Source organism: Excalfactoria chinensis, chromosome 2 (genome assembly GCF_039878825.1).
Source record: "Excalfactoria chinensis isolate bCotChi1 chromosome 2, bCotChi1.hap2, whole genome shotgun sequence".
In the NCBI taxonomy this organism is placed as follows: domain Eukaryota; kingdom Metazoa; phylum Chordata; class Aves; order Galliformes; family Phasianidae; genus Excalfactoria; species Excalfactoria chinensis.
Genome location: NC_092826.1, coordinates 24,007,068 through 24,028,537, shown reverse-complemented (window position 1 = coordinate 24,028,537; position 21,470 = coordinate 24,007,068). Strand labels below are relative to the sequence as shown.

Below are 21,470 nucleotides of genomic sequence, written 5' to 3'. Positions count from 1 at the left end.
GAGATGAAGGATAAACACCTATTGCAGAGCAAATATATATTCTCTATAATACCTACCCAAAGAACACTAATGCAAACTTCTCACCTCCAGAAGACTGTTTTGCCTTGCTAAAGCGACCCTGAAGCTTCACAATGCTGGCATAATTGCCAGCATGTTTGAAAGACTGTTTGATAGCAACATGATTCAAAGCAAGTCACTGGTCCACGTTTTAAAGAACAGGGACTCACAGTCATTTCCACTCTGATGTTTCCAAACCTGTTCCTGCATCACAGCATTTTGTATTTCAGATGAGCTACATGAAGTGTGGGATTTTTATTATTATTATTATTATTATTATTATTATTATTATTATTATTATTATTAGTGCTTGTTACCAAAAGCATTTAAAGTTACAGCCACATCCAAGAAAGATTCAGAGCTGTGTGACTGCTTGGACAGAAACAGTACACTTGTATTAGTAGAAGAACCCGTGCATCAAACTTTTCTTCAGCCAACTAGGCCTAGTTTTATGTCAGAACTACTAAAATTTATTATACTTTAGGCTTAGAACATACACTTGGCCTGGGCCTGGTCAAAGAAGTAAAACAGATGCAACAGTATGCAACAAACTGTCATTGGCTTTTGTAGAGCAATCAAAAATGACTTTCACGTGCATTTCAAGCATATTTTTCACGTTTGTTACTATGAGGAGAAGGTCACAACAGACAACTGTAGAACTGCAAAAAGAAACAGAACTTCCAGACTAATTATATTTACAAAATACCAGTGGCATATTTTATCAACAGTTGATTTGTTATTATGGAGAGCAGTCAGCAGTTTTGCCGAGAAACAGAAAAGTTTCTAAATAAAACCTCATATTAAGTGTACTAGATAATGTGCTAGTTAAATCCATTAGAGACACGGCAGGACACAAGCTTTACTTCCCAGTAAGTATTCCTTTACCACAGATAACTTGGTACCCTACAGCCACAGCATGTCACGAATCCAAAATGCAATACAGCCTTGGTTTATCTGTCCTAGTAACGAAACAGTTGCCTCAGGGATTAAATTGATTAATTGTACAGAACAGGTCTAGAACATGCCATCGGACATGTCCTCAGTCAGAGCTTCCCACACATCCAGACATACTGTTGCAAACAAATCTATGGCAATTTGGAATATTTTGCCTTGGAGACATGCCATAGAACTTGTTGCACACCTTTCAAGATGTTTACTTCCGTACATTTGTTTTAATCATCAATTTCTACAGTTCTCAAAGCCTTTAAGATCTAGTCCTACCACTTCTCACTAGTCTGGATGATGCCACTTTCTACTGCTTCTTTTTGCATCTAGCTTCTTCCCAGACTCACCAAATGGTAACCAAAACCCTTCTGGCTGTTCTCCCTCCCAGCCATGTCATCTTTAGACCATAGCAGAGATGAACCATTGTGGCAAAGTCACAAATCCCTCAGAAGACTGAAAGTTGTTATCATCCATCCATCCATCCATCCATCCATCCATCCATCCATCCATCCATCCATCCATCCATCCATCCATCTTCCTGAGACTATGGATGATTTGGTAGCCCAGAGTGGCTCATCTCCAGCACTGGGTACAACTGAAGGTAGCTGTCCATACGTGTCAGCTGTGGCTGTGAGAACAAGGCAGTAGCTGCCACTTGGGTCTCTGCAGGAGACTAAATACGTTGTACCATCTGTAAATGGAAAATTTGACATTATCTTCATAATTAAGTGCTTTTTTTTTTTTTTTTCTGGAATTTTTGTTCATCCTTCCTCTTAAGTACATGCGATCTGATTTTTACAAGCTCTTCTACTAGTAGGTTTTTTTCAAGCATTCATGCCTTAGGAAGCTGGTTTCAGCAAACTCCCTAACAGGGAAGCAACCTGGAGAAGGCTCTGCAAGACTCCTATTTCTTCTAAAGTAGCAAAACTCATCATTACTTTGCTGCTATCTCCTAATGCTTACTTAGAATTCTCTTGCAAAGGATTATCTTGATTTTTTCCAAAAACACACAGAAGAAGCTAACTGCTAGCATGGATGCTTGGATCTATAAGCTCTCATCCTATCTACAAGACTGATGCCACCAGCAGACCCCACGTGGTCCATCTCTTCCATATGTTCCATTTTCCAGAGATCATTTAGGCCTGTCATGTCCTGATCTTCCAGGCTTTCTCCAATGTGACTTTGTCCATCTTCCGAAACAGTCCTGTGCTGCATTATGAAATGCTCTTCAATGTGCATATGATGCTGTCACAGCGTCTACCCTTGGCTGAGAGTTTTGACCTTACACCATCAGAATTCTCATATCCTGACATATCCCAGAATAATACACAGCCCCTTTTGAGATATTCAGACAAATTTCTCTCTGCAAAGTAAAAAAAAAAAAAAAAAATCCATTAAAGATGCTCATGTCATTTACTTTGTGTTATTAATTCTTTGACACAGAACTTACTGCATCTGTATTCTTCAAGCAAGTACTACTTTATGAGCACTGGGAAGCCCTTGAAGAAAACCAGGCTATGAAAAGACCCCAGGAATCAGACAGACCTGCTCCTTTAATCATAGAATCATAGAATCATCAAGGTTGGAAAAGACCTAAAAGATCAACCATTCCAACTGTTCACCTATTACCAATAGCTCCCACTACACCATGTCCCTCAACACAACATCCAATTGCTCCTTGAACATCCCCAGGCTTGGTGATTCCACCACCTTCCTGGGCAGTCCATTCCAGTGCCTGACCACCCTTTCTGAGAAGTAATACTTCCTAATGTTCAGCCTGAATCTCCCCTACTGCAACTTGAAACCATTCCCTCTAGTTCTTTAAGCTTCATACCTTGCATTTGTCCCTCTCAGTAAGTACCTAGCTTTTTTGGAATGATCTGTCCTATTTGCTACACAGCTTCTTGATTGAGACTCATTATTTTTCCTTAGCCATGCAGAGACTTGTCTTACAGCTACACTTCTCAGTTGCTCTTGCTTAACAATAGTAAAAGCAAATAACCTGAAGCCTTCCTAATCTCTCCAAAACTTTCTTCAGCACTTGGTACCTCAGGCTGAGTACAAACTTTGCTACAGACTTGTTTGCTTGTCTCTGAAAATGTTTCACTACGCGGTAGCTTACTGGGCCTTGCAGCTCATGCATTTTTCAGTCAGTTGATGTTACAGTGAACAAGTCTGTTATCAATGAGACATCTGTCCTGAGGAAGCTCTGCACTGAGATACTGCATTATTTATCAAGACAGAGTTGCTCATACTCCTGCAGTGACATTTGAAGCTTTACAGCTCTATTGTCTACTCAACTTATACTTTAATCTCACATTGCAGCGGGTGGAGGCACAGAAATCTTACCAGCATGTTGCTTCCCATGCTGCATTACAACCAACAGGTTGTCTTCTTCAGTTACTCACTGATCTTGCCGCTTTTGCCACAGAAGATAAAGCCCTCTTGTTCCAGGTCATGTGTCTCACGTTCCCCTGAGATACCAGTTCCAGGCTCTGATGCTTCCATCCTATGTGGAAGCTGGTGCATATACGTACCTAATTGATCAACAAGAAGATTTGGGTAAGAAAAACAAACATTGAAAACAACCTTGTGGTAAACAAAGTGATATTCCACATACTGACAATCACTGACTGAACACTTGGGGAAATGGTCTTTTAAGTTCAGCTGACTTTAAAAAACTATTTATTGAGCAAATGCACAATTTTATTGTTAATGAAATACAGGAACTTTAAGCTGGTCATCATGATTTAAAACGTAGAGAACTGTAGTACACCTAGCACACAGTCACAGCCTGAATCTACTAACAGAAATGAGCGGAACAGGAGATGGAAATCCCTTTGAAGTGTGATGGGTTTATAAAATACTGTTTTTCCAGTCTACCTCTTTTGTATTAAAAACTGAAGGTCCAGCATAACAATTCCCATTTCAAATGTAAAAGTGTGCTGGGAAAATACACACTCTGTAGGCATGGACACAGTTGTGGCTGTTTTTCTCTTCTATTTAAAGTCATATCCAAGGGCAAAAATTAATAATAATGCCAGTCTAGCTGAAGCTGAGTTATATCCTAGGCAGCCAGATCTACTGATGGGCAGAAACGACAGAGGAGGCTGTGACCAAAGGCTGTGTGGTGCCTAAAGCTGAGTATGCCCTTCATGTGTCAACTTCAAAGTCAGTGTCATCTGACCCCACTGTCAAATGGCTTAGAGACACCTGGAAAACTTCCTTTCTGCTACAGCCAGTTTTCTCAAAGCATGAGGTTTCTGTTGTATATTTCCTGTAATTTGATGCAAACGAGAACACGATTCTAATAAAACAAGGTGTATTATTCAAGTAGGGTGTTATCTGGTAAACAAGCAAGTACTTCATGTACCTTCTTGAACTGAAGACACTGTTTTGTAAGGGTAGCTTCTGTTTAAAATCTTTAGAGGCAGAATAATAATAATAATAATAATGACAAGCTAAAAGAAGCTTCACATTCTTAATTCTGGTCTAAAGATGCGTGACAGGCACTGTTAGGTAAACATGAAGAACACTGTGTTTTGTACTCGAGAAAGAGATTTTATATCAAGATTCTCCATTTCCTCAAAACACAGGAAATTAAACTGGCATGTGAGAAAGCACGTTTCATTGTGAGGCTGGTCAGCACCCACAGAGGTTGCTCAGAAAGGCCGTCAAGTCTCTGTCATTGGAGATCTTCAATCTGACCGTGTTGTCAGTGTTTTGAGACATCAGCTGGATGTGATGACAGGCTGCATGTGACCCTGCTCTGAGCAGGGGACATTAGCCAAACGGTGCCTACCAAGCTTGTAATATAGCTAGCTTTCTGTTCTGCTAATACCCACATGTACATTTGTATAGAATCACAGAATGGTTTGGATTGGAAGAGACCTTAAAGCCTTAAAGTTCCAAGTCCCTGCTGCTTGCAGGGCTGCTACCCACCAGCTCAGGCTGCCAAGGTCCTATCAAACCTGGTCCCAAATGCCTCCAGGGATGGGGCTTCTGCAGCTACCATGCCAGTGCCTCAGTACCTTCTGCATAAATAATTTCTGCCTAACATCCAATCTATGTCTCCCCTCTTAGTTTAAAGCCATTTCCCCATGTCCTGTTGCTAACTTAATATGCAAAGGGTTGGATTACTTCCTGTTTATAAGCTCCCTTTAAGTACTAGAAGGCTGCAATGAGGTCTCCCCACAGCCTTCCCATCTCCAGGTTGAAGTAGCCCATGTGAAACCTGACTGTGCAGCAGAAATACAGGATGGGACGAGGGGCTGCACGATCACTGTGCCTGCTGCTGGCATTGCAGCACTGGGTCAGTTGAGCAACAGCAAAGCACTTCCTTCTCTAAACACAACCTGCTGTGGCTCTTGACTCAAAAACCCAGCACGAAGGCAGGAAACACATTTCTTTCTCAAGTTTTCCCGCAGAACCAGAGCAGCAGCTCCCACGACATAACAAAAGGCCTAACGGGTTGAAGCGCCAGGCCCAGGACAGCGGGATCCCGCCTCGTCCCGCTCCTCAGCGCTTCCCCGCGGCGGCCACAGGTGTGTGTGTCCGTGCCGGTGGTGGCGCGGCCTGCCGGGAGGGCGGGGGCAGCCGCGGCATGGGAGGGTCTGCGGGCGGCCGTATGGGCCGGAGTGGGGAGCGGGCCTCGTTTTTCTCTGCGGGAAGGCTGGAGGAAGCTTCTCCCCTTCGCCCGCGGGGCGTTAAACGCGTTCTTCTTTACCCCATCACTGGGCGAAGCGTTCCGCCCACTCCCTCGGCGGTAGCGCATCTCCCTGCGGGGCGGGCAGGAGGAAGCTCGCTCTCATCCCGCTCCTCCCTCCCGGTGCCGGCGGCGGCTCCTCCTTCCGCGTGTGACCCGCAGCCGCCTGCGAGCGGGGAGGAGGCGCGGCGCGGCCCCAGTGTGGCGACGGCGGGAGGAGGAGCGGGAGCCGCGGAGCGACGTCCCCCCGCAGCCCCGCCGCCGGACCCCGCCGGCACCCCGAGCCCGCCGGAGCCCCCCATGCCCGTGTGGTGCTGCCGCTGCTCCTTGGCCGGTCCCGTCAGGTGAGGGGCGGCGCGGCGCCGGAGCCGCGGCCTCCACGGGAGACGTGCGGAGCGAGGGGCGGGATGTGAGGGGCGCCCCGGCCGCGCGGTCACCTTGGGCGACGCCGAGCCGGGCTGCGGAGCGCGCTGCCCCGCCGCCGCGCGGGGTGGTGTGCCGTTCCGCCTCCGTCGGCCCTCGCGATGCCGCTCCGGGCACCGCGCGTCCCCGCCGGCAAATAAGAGCAGCCCGCCGGCGGGATGTGCGCTTTTGGCACCGGGTGTCACTCGTTCCTGCGTGACGAGATCTCCGTCAGCTGCGCCGCTGCTGTCAGCCTGCCGCTACGCGCGGCGTTGTGAGGGGCTTCGGAAAGTGCTCCGTGAGAAAGGCTCCTCCGTTAGTAACTTGAGGGGAATAACGGCAGCTGTAGCGAACGGTTTGTTCTTTTCTAAGGGAAGAGAATGTTTACGTGTGGTATGTGCTTTCCTGCTTCTTTTTTTCCCCCCTCGCTTCCATTAGAAACGTTGACTAACTGCGAATAACTACAAAGCGAGAGGGAAGCGTCAGCGCCGGGTCTGGCAGCCTCGCGTCGCTGCGGTTCCCCGGCTGGGGGCTGAGCGCAGGCCCTGGGCCGGCGCATCCCATGGGGATGGATGCCGGTCCCCGCCATGCAAAACGGGATGCAAAACCTGGTGCTTGCTTCTGGGCCGTCAGTGCCCCACCGTCCTAATTCAGGACCTTACCAAGCTTTGCTGTGCCGTTCCTAGGAGGCAAGGAGATGCATCTAATGTGCTGCTGCTTCGTGCATGTGATAGCTGAGGAACTGAATATGATGCACAGGCAGATCTGCACAGTTCAGTTCTGCACAAGAGAGATTTTTTCAGGTGTTTCTTTTGTTTCAGCCTTCCATCCTGCGAGGAGATTGTATTCAACCCCCTCTGCTCTCTGCCAGTCCACCTGCAAAGCACAGAGCGCTGCTGCCAGAGTGAGCTTGGAGTGCAGGCTGGCAGGTAATGGAGCCTACCTGCACCTGCCTAAAAGAGCAGTGTGATGGTTAAACATCCTCTCTATTCACTTTGACGTGTGGTTTGTGCTTTAACACACATCCATTGTCGTGACAAGCCAATGCACAGCTGTAACTCAGTCAAATCTTTAATTTCCAACTTTTTCCCTGTGGTGCAGGAAATACAGATGCAAAGTAGTCACAATAAAAGCAGGTTTTTAAGTTGCCGTTGCCTTTTAAGCTAAGCTGATGAAATGTTTGCTTCTTTGGTGACCTGAAAGTACTTCGGTAGGTGCTAATAAAGAGAGGCAAGCAGTCTGAAACGTGCCTTTAGTATGGGTGTATTTTTAGAGCATGAAGAACTGTGTGAGGAACCTAGGTTGGTGTTGCAGAGAAAAAGCTGACAAATTAAGGAGGTGACAAGTGGTGGGAGCAGTCTGTCATGCAGTAGCTAACCTGATTGGTGCGTAGCAATTACTTGCATCTAGTTTGTCTTTTGATTGTCCTCTTGTGAAAAGATGTTCTTAACGTGGTTAAAACCCCCATGGTCTGCATCTAGGGTTTCTAGGAATCACAGTTCTCTCAATGTTTTGCGTCACTGCTGACTTTTAGCTTCTCATCTACCTGATCAAGGCTGTGTAGGTGTAAAGTCTTGTGTGCCGTTCAGCAGGTAGGAAACCATGTGGGCCGCAGCTTGTATATCTTAGCTGCTTGGTTGGTCTCTGTGTTGTTTGTGGGTTAGGCAGGGTTTGTCTTCTCTTCTGTTGGGGATAATGAAAAATGAGCTTTTCTGTGCGGTGGATCAAATAATGTTCATTGGTTATACTTTGGCTTTGTATAAACTGAATTGGAAAGCTGTGTCTCTGTGGAGCCATCTGTCCGTTTTTATTGTCTTGCTGTGGACTTTCTAGGAGAAAATAGACTTGGATTTGCTGTTAGAAAACAACTCTTCTGGAGAGTAAAATTCTGTAGGTTGGATGAAGCATATCTATTTTAGTTTGTTTTTTGTTAATTCTGTAGCTCGTCAAATAAAGCATCAAAAGCAACTTTATTTTGAGAAGGTTGTTTTGACTCCAGTACAACTGTTTCATTTTCAGTTTTCTTCCATCTGTCCTTCTCCATTAGAAACTACAACAGCTCTGAAACTGAAGGACAGCTTCTGAATTCCTTTGGCCAGTATTTTGGTGACAGCCTTGGGAAGAAGATAAAAAGAATGCCTTTATTAGAAGAAACCGTTCTGCCTGGAGATTCTCCTCTTAGCCTGCCTGTGGTAATAATAGGTGAGTTTTTTGACTCTTAAAATTCTTCACTGCTGCCATCCCCTTTATAGACTTGCTATATGAAGCCGTTTATCACTAAATGAATAATGCTTAACATCCTTACAGTGAAGATGCTCATTAGAAAAATAGTTATTATGATTAACAGCAGTGCCATCAAATCATATTAAAGTTCTTGCAACCAAAGTACATTTGAATTCAGATGATGATTTGGCAAATGGAGCTGCATTACTTGGCAGCAGATAGATGAGTCTTAGCAGCACTGCTTGGATTCAAGCATTGATCACGAAAGGCTTGGTTAAAGTGGTACAATGTCTTCATTGGGTTGCATGGAGATTGTTGATGCTGTGGTGCTAAAAATTTGTGAAGTCATACAGAACAGTGAAAAGCATAATGTAAAGCATGTGTTGTGTATTGGTTAGAGTCTAACTTGGTTTATTAATTGCATTTCTCTGTAGCATCTGTCATTAACATCTGAATATCGTCCCGTCTTTTACCAAATGAATCCATGCTAGTTCAGCCAGCTGAGAGCAATCCTTTGTAGTCCTAATGAAATAGTTAAAGGGTTGTAGTTGTAAAATCTTGCTGAATGACAGGATGGCAGAGGGAACAGGCTCCCTGGGTACGCAGCATAGTGGTTGCTGCAAGGGTGGTTTGTATTGGGCTAAGGCTCTCGAGCAGCAGCTGTCTACTAGCTCCTTATGCTACGAGTTGATGAAGGGATAAAGAGAAGGTCTGGAATAAAAGAGGCTTTCAAAAACCTCCAAAGTCCAAAGCTGTTGGGACTACAGCAAATCAACACCTTTAATTGTACGTGCAAACAGGCAGAGAGATTCCAGAGAAGATATTTCAACATACATTCACACAAAGTCTCCATGTCTTGGAAAGATCAGTGTTGGTACAGTGCACATTCTCAAAGCTTTCTTCACAATGGCTTAAAATAGTGCTCATGGAGTATATTTTATGTGAATGTGACAGACGTGAATCACTCGCTAAGTTCTGCATCGCAGTTGAAGAGCAACAGCTTCCTGGCATTTCATCAACCTTAGTTTAAGTTTGCCATATGGCTAATGACTCAGTTTTCACTGTTTAGCTTTGCAAATATGTGTTATGCAAATACCTGTGCTCAGTACTTACTTTGTCTACAATGCCTTCCTCTTTGCTGATACCAAACACAGCTGCTTTGACTATTTCTACTTGGGAGGGGGAAAAGTTACCCAAAGGTTATTTCACAGATACATCTGAGAAATGTCTCAAGTTTATCTCCCTCAGCTGCACGTTCTCTCTCATTCATTGTCTGTCTGAAGAAGCCTTACGAGAGATCTAAATTGATCTTTAATATTGTAGAAGAACACCACTGTTTTTTCCCTTCATGCATGTGTGTGCACAAACAGAATCTCTGCTGGCCTAATCCTGTGTGCTATTCCTGCGTGAGTGGAATTTAACATTCTTTAAACTTCCTAGTGCCATCTTTTCATTGCACTGTTCTCATAATAAATAAAGAAATAAGAATATGGCATATTTCATTAGTTACTTCATTATGGAACAGCAACTTCAGTTGCCCTCTTTAGTTTCACCATTCCATTTCTCCCCTGTATGATGCCCAGTTTAAGATCAGGTTCTTAGACTTATGCTGTGCAGTGTATTGTTATACTGTAGGGTGTACAAATGTACTCTGGTAAGATTAAGTAACTTCTGTGCTGTCCTTATTTTGCTCAAGAAAATGGGAAGAAACTGTTAAATTCTATTTGAATGAGGTAAAATTGGCAAATTTTGTGGTAGAGCTCCAAATCTAGAGAATGTTTTGTGCCAAACTTTGTTATGTGCGCTGGTATTGATCATTAACACGTAAACACAATGCAGGCTGATGTTTTGATCCAAAGAACGGGCTTTGCAGTGATGTTTGAAGTTGGTTGTCTACTTCAAATCTAGGTACATAAAGGTAAACTTCATCTAGAAGATGTCTGTGATGGAAACTCACAGCTTTTTCTTCTCCTTTCCAGTGCTTTATGGTCTTATAATGCACAGGCATTTAAACACTTTTTTTGGTGGCCATATACTCACACAACAGCTGCATTGAGAGCCTTTAAGGAACTCTGTGCCGCCTGGGTTATTTGCTCAGGTTATGAGGAAATATCTGCACATAGTCCCATGTTTAGATTCTATAGAATAACACCTATTTTTCTGATATTAACTTGCCCGAGATTTTGTTATTTGGTTTTACAACATTAGCACTACTGTACTTGTATGTTAATGTGATCCCTTACTTAATTTAATGCTGATCAAATAAATACTTTCCTTATAGTAATATCTTGGTCCCATCCATTTCACACCTTTTATAAAATAAGTTCATCTATTAATTACAATAATTCATATAAACTATGGGAAGCCACACAACAGAAAGATGTTTGAATTGGTATTGTTGCAGTAAAGCATAATGCTGAATGTGGTTCAATACAAGTTTTTTGTACTGTGCTACATAGGTACTATGCATGTCTTCACTCAGCATCTACTTTGTCATGCTGAGTGTGTGATATTTCATTGTCTTTGATCATTTTCAGCTTTCTGCTCATCTTCTGCTCCCTGGGCAGCCCATTCCACTGCCTGACCACTCTTTGGGAAAGCAGTGTCTCCTAACATCCAGCTTGAACCTCCCCTGGTGCAGCTTGAAGCCATTCCCTCTAGTCCTATCACCATTTAATTTCACATGCTGAAGTATAAAATCCCTTTATGTTTGCTTTGTTTCATAGTGCTAATTGACATACACATGTTTTTCTCACCTGGTAAAAACTGTGCTTGGCTTATCTGGAGGAAGTTCTAAGGCAGGTGTTATTTTACTGTGATAATTATAAGCTGCTTTGAATCAGGATGGTAGTGGGTTATGCCACTTCATTGTAACTTTATTGCTGCTTATTTAATTACTTAATAGAAATAACCTAAAGTTTCTAAAACAGTTTCCTCTTTCTTTAATAGGAAATGGACCTTCAGGAATTTGTCTTTCATACCTACTGTCTGGATACAGGCCGTATTTGTCTCCTGAAGCTGTACATCCAAACCCCATTCTCCACACAAAGTTAGAGGAAGCACGGCATCTTTCCATTGTTGATCAGGTAAGCTTGTTTTGCTGTCCTGTTCAGCTCTTTTCCTACCACAAGCTGCATTATGGACTGGTAGTCTTTAACGAGCCTATTAAAATGCTTTTGTAACTTACATAAGTAGTGTGTAGATGAAAAAAGGGCTTAATGTTCTTACCTTGCAAAGAATGAGACTGAGTAGCTGTGTGGCCTCAGCCAACCAGCTTTAACACTTGGCCTGTGCTGCTCTTACCTGCAAACTGAAGGGCAGTAGAACAGAATCATAGAATTACTCAGTGCATCCCTTCTTCAGTGGCTCATTAACAAATTATATACAGGGCACTTCCAGATGAAAAATGGTACATTCTGAGAACTGCTTCTCTTATAGCAGAAAAATGTGTATAAGCAGCCTGCTTAGCTAATTGCATTTCCAGTGCAGTAATAACGTTCTTCTGTTGATTTAAGTGATCTGAGGCTCATGATCCAAGGCTGCTGTGTTTGTGATGGTAGTTTGTTTTGTGGATCTAGAGAACTTTTTGTTTGTGGCATTTTTGGGTTTTACAGTTTGCCTTTTGTAATGATTTTATTGCTTGCCAAAAGCGTCTGAAGCACCACTTTGTCAGCGAGGAGCTGATGCAGGCCTTCTGGCTCTCATGTCCTAGTTTGGGTGCAGTTGTGTGGTGCTTTAAGGTTGGACAACACATGCTGGTAACGTACTTCAGATATGTGTTCAAGTTACATTCATGAAAATACTATCAATTCTCTGATAAAGCAGTCCACTATCAGCACATATAAATGTTAGCGAGTTACTCTGTTCTTTGGATATTTGTCCCAGGCTTTAAAATACCACTTAGCCCCGCTGTTAGTACATTAGTAGTATGTAATTTTCAAATGAGGCAAATGTACTGTATTCAGAGTTACAGGAGTAAATCACAGCAGTTATTTTTAAACCAGGATCTGGAGTACCTGTCTGAAGGCCTTGAGGGACGCTCTTCAAACCCAGTTGCAGTGCTCTTTGATACGCTGCTTCATCCTGATGCTGACTTTGGGTATGACTACCCATCCGTTTTGCACTGGAAGCTAGAACAGCATAATTATATTCCCCACGTAGTGCTTGGTAAAGGACCACCTGGTGGGGCTTGGCATGTGAGTAAACATTTCATATCATGATAATTTTGTGGTTTAGGACTTTTCTTAGTACGGTTGTTTTAAATGTCAACAGTGGCAATTGCAGTTTCCATTATCAAAGGTCAAGTGTGTTAAAAATTGGCAGAGGGAGAAGTTACTCTTTAATTGTTGGTATTGTGGTCTAACTGCTGTCTTGTGTTTCTTATTAGCTTAAATTATAACAAAGGTTATTCTCTAGCTTTTCTCCCATTGTTCTTGGGTGTGAATATACAAAATCTATTAATATGGCCATATCCTGTTGATTTAATCTTTCTTGTTTCAAATAACATTATTTTTAAGTAACCTGCTTTTATTTTCCCTTTCACTTGTCCTCTCTTCCTACTTCATTAGATCACCTATCTGCTCATTAAAATATCGAACTGTAGGCCAAAGATATTTAATCAGGATGTGTGAGGCTGTATTTTGATATCGGTCTGAAGGAATACAGTGAGAAGAACTTTGCTGTTTCACATAAAAGTATCTATTTGAAATGCATCTGGTTGTGCATCGCGGTTTTTTCCTCCACTGTAGGCCATGGAAGGCTCTATGCTAACGATCAGTTTTGGGGACTGGATGGAACTGCCTGGACTCACTTTCAAGGAGTGGGCAGCCAGCAAGCGCAGGTAAACATGCTGCCTAAAGTACTGGGAAATATGCTGTAAAAGAATGCAGAACCGGAAAACATTTGGGCTTCGTTCTTTACAGGAAAGCTTCTTTTGTTTATTAAATTGCCTGGCATTGGAAATGATTTATGTACTCTGGAAGAAAACTGATGACAGTTGGCTAGAATATAATAGCTTTGAGTGCATCAAAAGCAGACATACCAGCAGTGGTGTGTTTTAACATTTCTCAAATTAGTGCTGTTACTGTAAGCTGATTCAGTCATATGAAACCTACCGAAGTATACCAGAAGTTCCTCTTTCGGTGTGGATGTCAGCTTGAGCAACTTAAGTTGCTGTGGATACTAGCTTACAATTCAGGAAGTCGGTACCTCTCCGTATTTACTTCACAAAGCTGCAGCATCTGAAATGTTACAATCTATGAGCTGTACTTTTAAGAGAATAATTCATTACTTCCCAGTGTTACTTTCCTGTAGTAAGTTCCTTGGAAAGCAAGTTAAAGAAAAAACACTGTCTTGTACAATCTCCTGGCGTTTACTTTGAAGCTGCAATTAGTTCACAAAGGTCTGCGTTAACAAATGCACTCTGCTTAAGCCTGTTCTAAAACAAATGTTCCTAACTTTGTTCCAGCAACTTCCTTCTTAAAGGAAGTTGTTTTGATGCATAGGGCAGAAAAGTGGAAGGGTTTCTTGGGCATGTGTCTTTAAGAGCAGAGTGTTACTCATTTCAGGACAACACTTACAGTGAAGAAACTGTACCTTTGTTGTTTAGTAGCTTTCTTAGATAATAGGGAGGCAAGATTACTGTCATTAACTGAAATCCCATAAGCTGCTTATTATCTGAAGCTAATTTGTTTATAGTATTGTTGAAAATTACAATATAAAAAGAAATGCTGAACTGTTTTACTACAGTTAAACAGGCATGTTTAAAAGTACCCATGATAATTAATGCTTACAGCCATGTGAAATAGATTTCTTATGCCAGGTGTCACGCTGACATTCATCCTATCCATTAAAGACCTCATTAGGATTTTCAGAGCAGTAACCTGAATTGAAAGCACATACACTGTCTTTTGAATTGTTAAGAATAAACAACGCTGTCTCACGTAAACAAGCTTCAAAGCTTAGTTCAGTGGTTAACCTGTTATTTGCTGCTGTTTCTTTTGGCTTATTCCTAGAGCGTGCTTCTGAAGAAGCAAACAGATTCATTCAACTTCTCAGACAGCTCAGTTTTTCTAAACAGGTCAAACATAAGGTACTATCAGGATTCCAGTGCAAAGATGCTTTTTACTGGGCATCTGGTCATTGTAATCCTATTCAGATGTGAATTAAGGGTCAGCGTGATACTTGTTTTTTTTCATTCAGGTTGGATTTAATTCTCTGTTACAGAGCTACTTAATTTGATGCTTACTGAACTTATCTGTACTCACAGGAGAGTCTTTCGAGTTAAGCTCTTTTCTTCATTATGCTTTGCAAGCAATATGCCAAACCTACAGTTTCAAATTTGGCTCTTAGCTCTTATGATATTTATTCTAGTAGTCACTGAGTGCTATTTTAGCTGGTGTTGCACTGTAGATGGTCGTGATGTTCAAGTGATTTTGTGAAATGCTTCCATATAGGCCTCCTTTAACACTGCAGCTTTTATTTTTGATGTGTTTATCAACTTAGCACTTATTATAATTATTTACATTGCTTAAAAAGAAAAAGCTAGCTTGTCTCTTATCAAGAATCAAGAGAACAAATACAGCAACTCGAGTGAGTTTAAGTATGGTGAACTCCACGCTGATTACACTGGGCAGATTTAATGCTCTTAAATCTGACTGTTGTGTTGTAGATCATAGATGATGTTGAAAGTATTGATAAGGTCTTTATATTAACTGGAAACATTCAATTTTGTTTCAGAAATATAAAGAGTGACCGAGTAATGCCAGAGGAAATAGCTTGTTACTATAAACACTATGTTAAAGTCATGGGCCTCCAAAAAAACTTCAGGGACAATGTTTACATAACATCAGTATCCAGACTTTACCGAGGAGATGATGAAGACAGAAGTCAACTGAACGAAAATATTCCAACGCAGCATTTGGAAATGGAAGATGGACAGAAACCGCTGATTAAGCGAAACTGGGAAGTCAGAGGTTATCAGCGAGCAACAGATGGTTCTCATGTGCCCTTCTGCCTCTTTGCTGAGAATGTGGCTCTTGCCACAGGAACCTTTGACTCTCCTGGCCGGCTGCATGTTGAAGGTGAAGATTTTCCTTTTGTCCTTCATTCCATGTCTGACTTTGGAGCTGCTATAAGCAAAGGAAAGCTACGTGGGAAAGCAGACCCTGTGTTAATTGTGGGTGCTGGACTTACTGCGGCCGATGCAGTGCTGTGTGCCTACAATAACAACATCCCAGTAATTCATGTGTTTCGTAGAAGAGTTACTGATTCGAGCCTGATTTTCAAACAGTTACCTAAAAAGCTTTACCCTGAGTACCATAAGGTTTATCATATGATGTGCACTCAGTCACATACCGGAGACTCTAATCTGCATTCTGCTTACACTAGTTTCCCTGAACACAATGTACTTTCTTTTAAGCCTGAAATGAAATGTGTTCTTCAGAGTGCCTCTGGACTGAAGAAAATTTTGAAGTTTTCTGTAGCCTTAGTTCTGATAGGTTCTCACCCAAATCTCTTCTTTTTAAAGGACCAAGGACATGGCATAGGCCATCACTTAAATCAGCCCATCACGTGCAAGGGGAATCCTATTGAGATAGATCCATATACATACGAATGTACTAAAGAAGCAAACCTCTTTGCTTTAGGTCCTCTGGTTGGAGACAACTTTGTGCGGTTTCTAAAAGGAGGTGCGTTGGGCATCGCACGATGCTTGGCAATAAGACAAAAGAAGAAACACGAGTTGATGGAAAGTGGGGATGGAGGAGGTGATGGGGTGCCATAAATAAGGCATTAGTAACTTTTCACGTGTGGAACTAGACTTAGTCTAACAAAGCCCTCACTGACAGCAAAAGTTGTTAGCAGTCATATTTCTGTATACAAGTAACCTGTGCTTGTATTGTTTGATGAAGGATGCTGATACCGTAATACTTCCTTTTCAAAAAGCAAAAATTTGATCTGCTATTACAACTGATCTCTACTGGAATTACTTCCAGGCAAGCAGAATATGAGACTAACTCTTACTGACCTAACCTGTCATCTCTTGCTCAGCTGAAAGAGCAGACTTCCTCTGGGAAAAGCAATGCATGCCAGGGTGGGTTAATCTTTTAGTGTCAAACTTGATGAAATATTCCCATCCTGAAATTAAGTTACCTTCAAAAAGCAGAAGGCTGTTAGTAAGTTAGAAAATGATTCTTGGTCCGAAAGCAAACTTGGAGCCTTTTGAAGTGGGAATTTTATTTATTTGCCATAACAATACCTGGAATGAGCGCTTACTAAAATGGTCTTTACGAAGGATTTTCCATAAGCAGTGAAGTGTTGGTCAGCAGTTGCAAGTGACCCTATTTGGTAACTGGAATAAAAGAATAGGCATTCACATTTAATCTTCAGTGCATGATTTGACAATCCATTCATGTTTTTTTCCTCATGCAATGCCTAGAGTTTGGTGAGTAGAGAAAGACGTGACATGAGATGTTCCCCTGCGGCGATGTGTATATTCTGAGAAAACTCACCAACATGAACAATAAAGTACTGATGGAAGTGCTCTTACTACAGTGTCAGTATAATGAATGTTTAGTATACTGGTAGAAAAAGTCTACATGAGAAAGCTTTTCAGCTTCTTGCCTCCTAGCTCAGGAAGACTGGGATCACTTGATTGATGAAGGTGGGTGGTAGATGGTAATATTTCCCATTTGGCCAAATATTGGTTATTTTTCTTTTCAGCTTGTGTATTTTTCAAACGCCATGGAAAAGGATTATATCTTACAGCCAGCGTAACAAAAACAACCATACTTTGTATGAAGGCTTACGGTTCGCTGTAAAATATAAACATTTAACGTGTAACTACCTCTGAAGTTTCACATTTCTCCTCCATAACAATAAGGTCTAGATTTCATTTGTTGGATTTTGGTCTGAACGTGCTCTAGTGATTGACTATAGTAAGCAGCAGCTCTCTGTTATTCCAGAACTCTCAAGTTAAGTGCTTCAGTTCATTACCAAACACTTAAATCAGTTTAATTCATAGACTAATTTGGGTAGACTCTTAGTTTAATTTTTCATTAGTGGTTTTCTGTGTTGAAGAATGTCATGTCCATTTAAGGCATTGTATTTGCGTGTTTGAAATCTCCATATTAGAAGTTAAGTTGATTTTAGAGAGGAAATGAGGTTTAGACTTGGTCTGAAACTACCAGTGCTTGCTGGTACCCCAGGTCACTTTCCCAGGTTATAGATGCCTATTGTGACAAACGCCTGTTTTCTGTGCCAACTGAATTACTGAGTTCTGTGCCTGCTGTCAGCCTTTATGTACCTGAGGAAGGTAATTAGGCTTGGATCATGGAAGTCAAGTCAAAAAGGCTGAAGTATATAAAGATTAAAGAGAGTTGTTGTTTTTTTTTCAATGGAAATCCAGAATTATTTATGAGATGATGCTACTACTGATAAATTTTAGAGGCAACTGCATTAGCATAAGGAGGGCAGACTTCGTGTTTGCTTTATTGCCTACATGACTGGATTCAGCTGTAGGTTTTCAGCAGTGAACGTATTTTTAATAGTGGCATTTGGACTGGTTTTAATTATTCTAGGTTTATTTTGTTGATAAGTGAATTGAGATTCTATAATTAGCCTTCGTTAGTGAGAACTGTGTATATAAATCTATCCTAAATCTGTGCTACCTTATCATTTAACTGAGAATTAGTGTTGCAAGTGCTAGATTATAGACTGCAGGTTATAGAACTGAGTATTTTAGAACTGCTAAATACTTGCTTACAAAACCTTATTGCAATTAACATATTGAGAATGTATCTACGCTGTGATTAAATTCCTTCAGTTTTGTATAAGTGGCCGAGCAGAGCATATTGCAGCACGTTACAGTACCTCCCTTCATTACATGAAACAAAATGCCATCAAAACACAGGAAACAATATACTGAAAAACTTGTCTGGAAGGATAAAAGGTCGTGAGTGGCCAAATCTCCAGCCTCAGCTGCTGTAGCTGCTAATGGGCTGTGTTTATAGTGAGAGAAACGTGGCCAGAGGTGTTTGTTATGTTTGCTATACAGGTATCTTTCACAGCAGCATTACAGCACCTTGAGCCTTAGCTGCTTTCCTCTTTTCCTCAGTATCTCTAAGATGAGAATTCATGAGATGCATTATTTGGGCTGAGGAATTTACCCAGTGCTTGTTAGGCTGTCGGTATACAAAAAATAATAGCCTTTAACTGAAGGTGTTCCAAAAAGGCACCCTGTTTGTTTTTTTCTAGGATCTGCCAGTTCTGAAGTTGCAGCCCTACGTTTGGGTTTCTGACTTTGACTTCTTGGAGAGGGCTCCATTTCTCTCTTAGATACGCTGTGACAAAAAGATAAGCAGAAGCTCATGCAGTTAGGACAGCTCGTCCACAGGATAGCTTTCCCTAAAGCATCGTATCACACTTGCTGCGACTGTTATGGATTAGCAGGGAACACTGAATATTTGCCTTTGGGGAAGCGTGTTGTCTCTCAGTTCTCAAATATATACATGTTCAATATATGTATTTAAATTTCCTTTTTTCATAATAGTTCCCAAAAGGGAAACTTTGCTTCCTTCAGCATTTCTTTCAGTGAGGAAGAGAAGTTCTCAAATACTGAGCATTAAAAAAGGTTGCTTATTACTGAAGCTTTATTACTAATATACGGAAAGAATATAGCTGTTAGCTGAAGGAATTTTGTTTGGATTTATAGAACTTCTAAAGGTGCAATAACCATGCTAAGTATTTTCTAATAGACTGGTGGGGAAATGTCTTTTTTTAGTTGTTCTGGGTTCTTTAATGCTGAATGCATCTCCTCAACTATTGCTAGGATTATTTTAATTAGTTCCCAACTGTGTTGAGCTGGGACTAAGATGCATCTGGGTAGGTTTTCCTAGTATGTAATTATTTAATAATAGGCAGTTTTGAATGAAGGCATGTAACTGGGTAGTAACAAATGGCCTGGTTTCTGTTGGCTTCCAGTGGCTGATGGATGAACTTCTGGCTTCATTTTACCCTGTAAGTGCAGAAATCCACAGTAGTGACAGTAACATAGGGCTGTTCTGTTCTGTCTCTGAAGAGAAAGCACTGCCTGCAGCTGCCGGCCTTGATTTTACACTGAGCATATGGAGAGAGCGTAGGACCCAGATGAATAGGTTCCAGAAACGGCCTATGTGCTGAGTAAGGGACACCAAAGAGCACCCCCACGGTTATGGGTCCCTAGTCCTCAACACTGTGGGGGCTGCTGGCAGGTGTCATGGTGTCCTTCTGGCCTGTTGTGTAGGCACTCTTCAATTAATTTCTTTCTGATAGTTGCCTAATGAAAAATAACAGTTCTGTAGAAAGAGGTGGCTGTAGGTTTTCTCTTGTAACTTTTAAATGGGGAAAAAGGTGAGAGACAAAAAATGGGGTACTTGGTTTAACTTCCTGCAGCACTGAACAGACCTAGACTTTGAGGCAGGCTTGTCTTGTGTGGCCAGCTGGAGAGAGAAGGAATTTACCTCATGAAAACTTGTTTTTAGGAAACCTGCTCTTGAGAAACAAAGAAAGGGTGTGAAATCTTCCAACTCCTCGTGCTAATTAACAAGTCATGACCGGTAAGGACCAATAGAAGAAAGCACTAAAGAATCTGAGCAATATTAACTGAAAGCCTGTAGGTGTCAAAAAGAGCCCATGTGGCAATACAGGGTGTTGGGCTTCCATCCTCTATTAGGTTTATACTGTTACATTTTTCATTTTCCTAATATTACAGAATCACCTGGCTATGATGTTCTCTTACCAGCGAGGATTATTTGGTGAGGGTGAGAGCCAGATGGGAGCACAATAGCTCAACTGGTAGAAGAACTTTCTGGATATTCACTTTTTTCCTTGCACAACCTGGAAGAGAATGCATGCTTTGTTTGAGGTTACCACAATGCTTGGTCTGTTGAGCAGAAACAAAGGAAGCTGAAATGCCTTTGACAAAGGAAGGCTTTGGTGACACCAGGGTGGCAAAGTTAGATACTGCTTTACAAACAGCCCTTTCTGCAAGACAATAGGGCCTTTGGGGGGAATAGGTACACTTCTGAGTTAGGTGTCTGAGCCAATTCTCAAAGCTTGAATTGCACTAGGAAACGTGAAATCATACATCAGTGTAAGGAACGAGGATTGAGTTGAAGTGTTAAAGTAGTGATTGAGGTAAGGCTAAGCGCTCTTCCAGGGATGGTTTTGACAGTGCAGTCAGTGTACCCTGGCATCCTGCTACACTTGTCTATGTGCTAAGTGACTTTCTAGCAGTGATCACTAAGGGGCATATTAAGCCCAACTCTTACAACTCACAAAATTAGAAGAAAAACAAGTATGTTATTCATACTTATACTCAATATTCTTAGCTCTTTTAGTAACTTGATTTGGAGACTCATCACATTTACATTTTCCTCCTCCATCTCTTTGTGATGAGGTCAGTGGCAATGTGCTTGTATCCAACCACGCTGCCTGTGGTGGATGCTTCAATCAACTAAAACTCAGTGTAGTTCCTGGGTGACCCCTGTGGACTTGCATGCTGGCAATGAACATCTAGTACAGAATCCTGGCATTATTCATTTATTATTATTTTTAAACTAGATATATAAAGAATGTTGTCCACAATTCTAGAGACAAGGAAACAAAAGATTAGGTGGACTTTCTAGAGGATGCCCCGAGCAGAAGAAAAGAGTGTCGTGTTTAGTGGTAGGACCAGTTGTGTGAATACTGAGGTGATCTTTTTCAAGATCCTGCCACTTCACATCTGTAAAACACTGAGTCAGTGCTCTGATATTGGCCATTCCTGTTAGTTCTGATGCTCTGATTGCAGATTTCCTGTTCTAAATGGGCTGAGTATTTATATTCACCCACCCACACTTCCTGCTCTCACGCAAAGCAGCTGGAGCTTGAAGTACCAGGTAAACATTGCAGAGCGTCAGGCTTCACTATTTCTGCTTTTGCTGAAGTGCACTTAGGTCATATCCTTTTATAGAAGTACAGTGTAAACATAACACGAAGATGGTATCTGCTGTCAGCTGAACTAGATTCTCCTTTTGAGCTGTGAGCAAAACCTCAGTTTTGATGAGATGATAAACCTACCTGAAGCTTGCATACAAACCTTGTTTCATCTTCAGGTGTG

At 41.8% G+C, this 21,470-nt stretch overlaps 1 protein-coding gene and 1 long non-coding RNA gene across 4 annotated transcripts; one reads left to right on the top strand and one right to left on the bottom strand.

The window, feature by feature from the left end:
• Nucleotides 1-1,750: 1,750 nt before the first annotated feature.
• Nucleotides 1,751-5,847, bottom strand: LOC140247712 (uncharacterized). Its single transcript, XR_011902748.1, has 3 exons — nt 5,729-5,847; nt 3,352-3,539; nt 1,751-2,365 (listed from the first exon to the last, which is right to left on the bottom strand). It is a non-coding gene; the product is annotated as an uncharacterized lncRNA (long non-coding RNA).
• Nucleotides 5,756-16,879, top strand: OSGIN2 (oxidative stress induced growth inhibitor family member 2). Of its 3 annotated transcripts, XM_072327588.1 has the most exons (7): nt 5,756-6,051; nt 6,931-7,038; nt 8,157-8,311; nt 11,282-11,418; nt 12,337-12,528; nt 13,081-13,172; nt 15,071-16,879. In XM_072327588.1, exons 1-7 carry the CDS (start codon nt 6,008-6,010, stop codon nt 16,113-16,115), a joined length of 1,773 nt encoding a protein of 590 aa, XP_072183689.1. In that variant the 5' UTR covers nt 5,756-6,007; the 3' UTR covers nt 16,116-16,879. The 3 variants fall into 3 exon arrangements, with proteins under 3 accessions (XP_072183689.1, XP_072183687.1, XP_072183688.1); XM_072327586.1 differs by lacking the exon at nt 6,931-7,038 and having other exon boundaries at nt 5,880-6,051; XM_072327587.1 differs by lacking the exons at nt 5,756-6,051; nt 6,931-7,038 and adding an exon at nt 6,301-6,502.
• The last annotated feature ends 4,591 nt before the right edge of the window (nt 16,880-21,470 follow it).

What these genes read in the sequence shown, in the direction of transcription:
- OSGIN2 (XM_072327588.1), top strand. Translation starts at nt 6,008, where the DNA reads ATGCCCGTGTGGTGCTGCCGCTGCTCCTTGGCCGGTCCCGTCAG. An exon ending in CTTGGAGTGCAGGCTGGCAG is followed by an intron (nt 7,039 to 8,156) that starts GTAATGGAGCCT and finishes CTTCTCCATTAG; the next exon opens with AAACTACAACAGCTCTGAAA. An exon ending in ATCTTTCCATTGTTGATCAG is followed by an intron (nt 11,419 to 12,336) that starts GTAAGCTTGTTT and finishes TTTTTAAACCAG; the next exon opens with GATCTGGAGTACCTGTCTGA.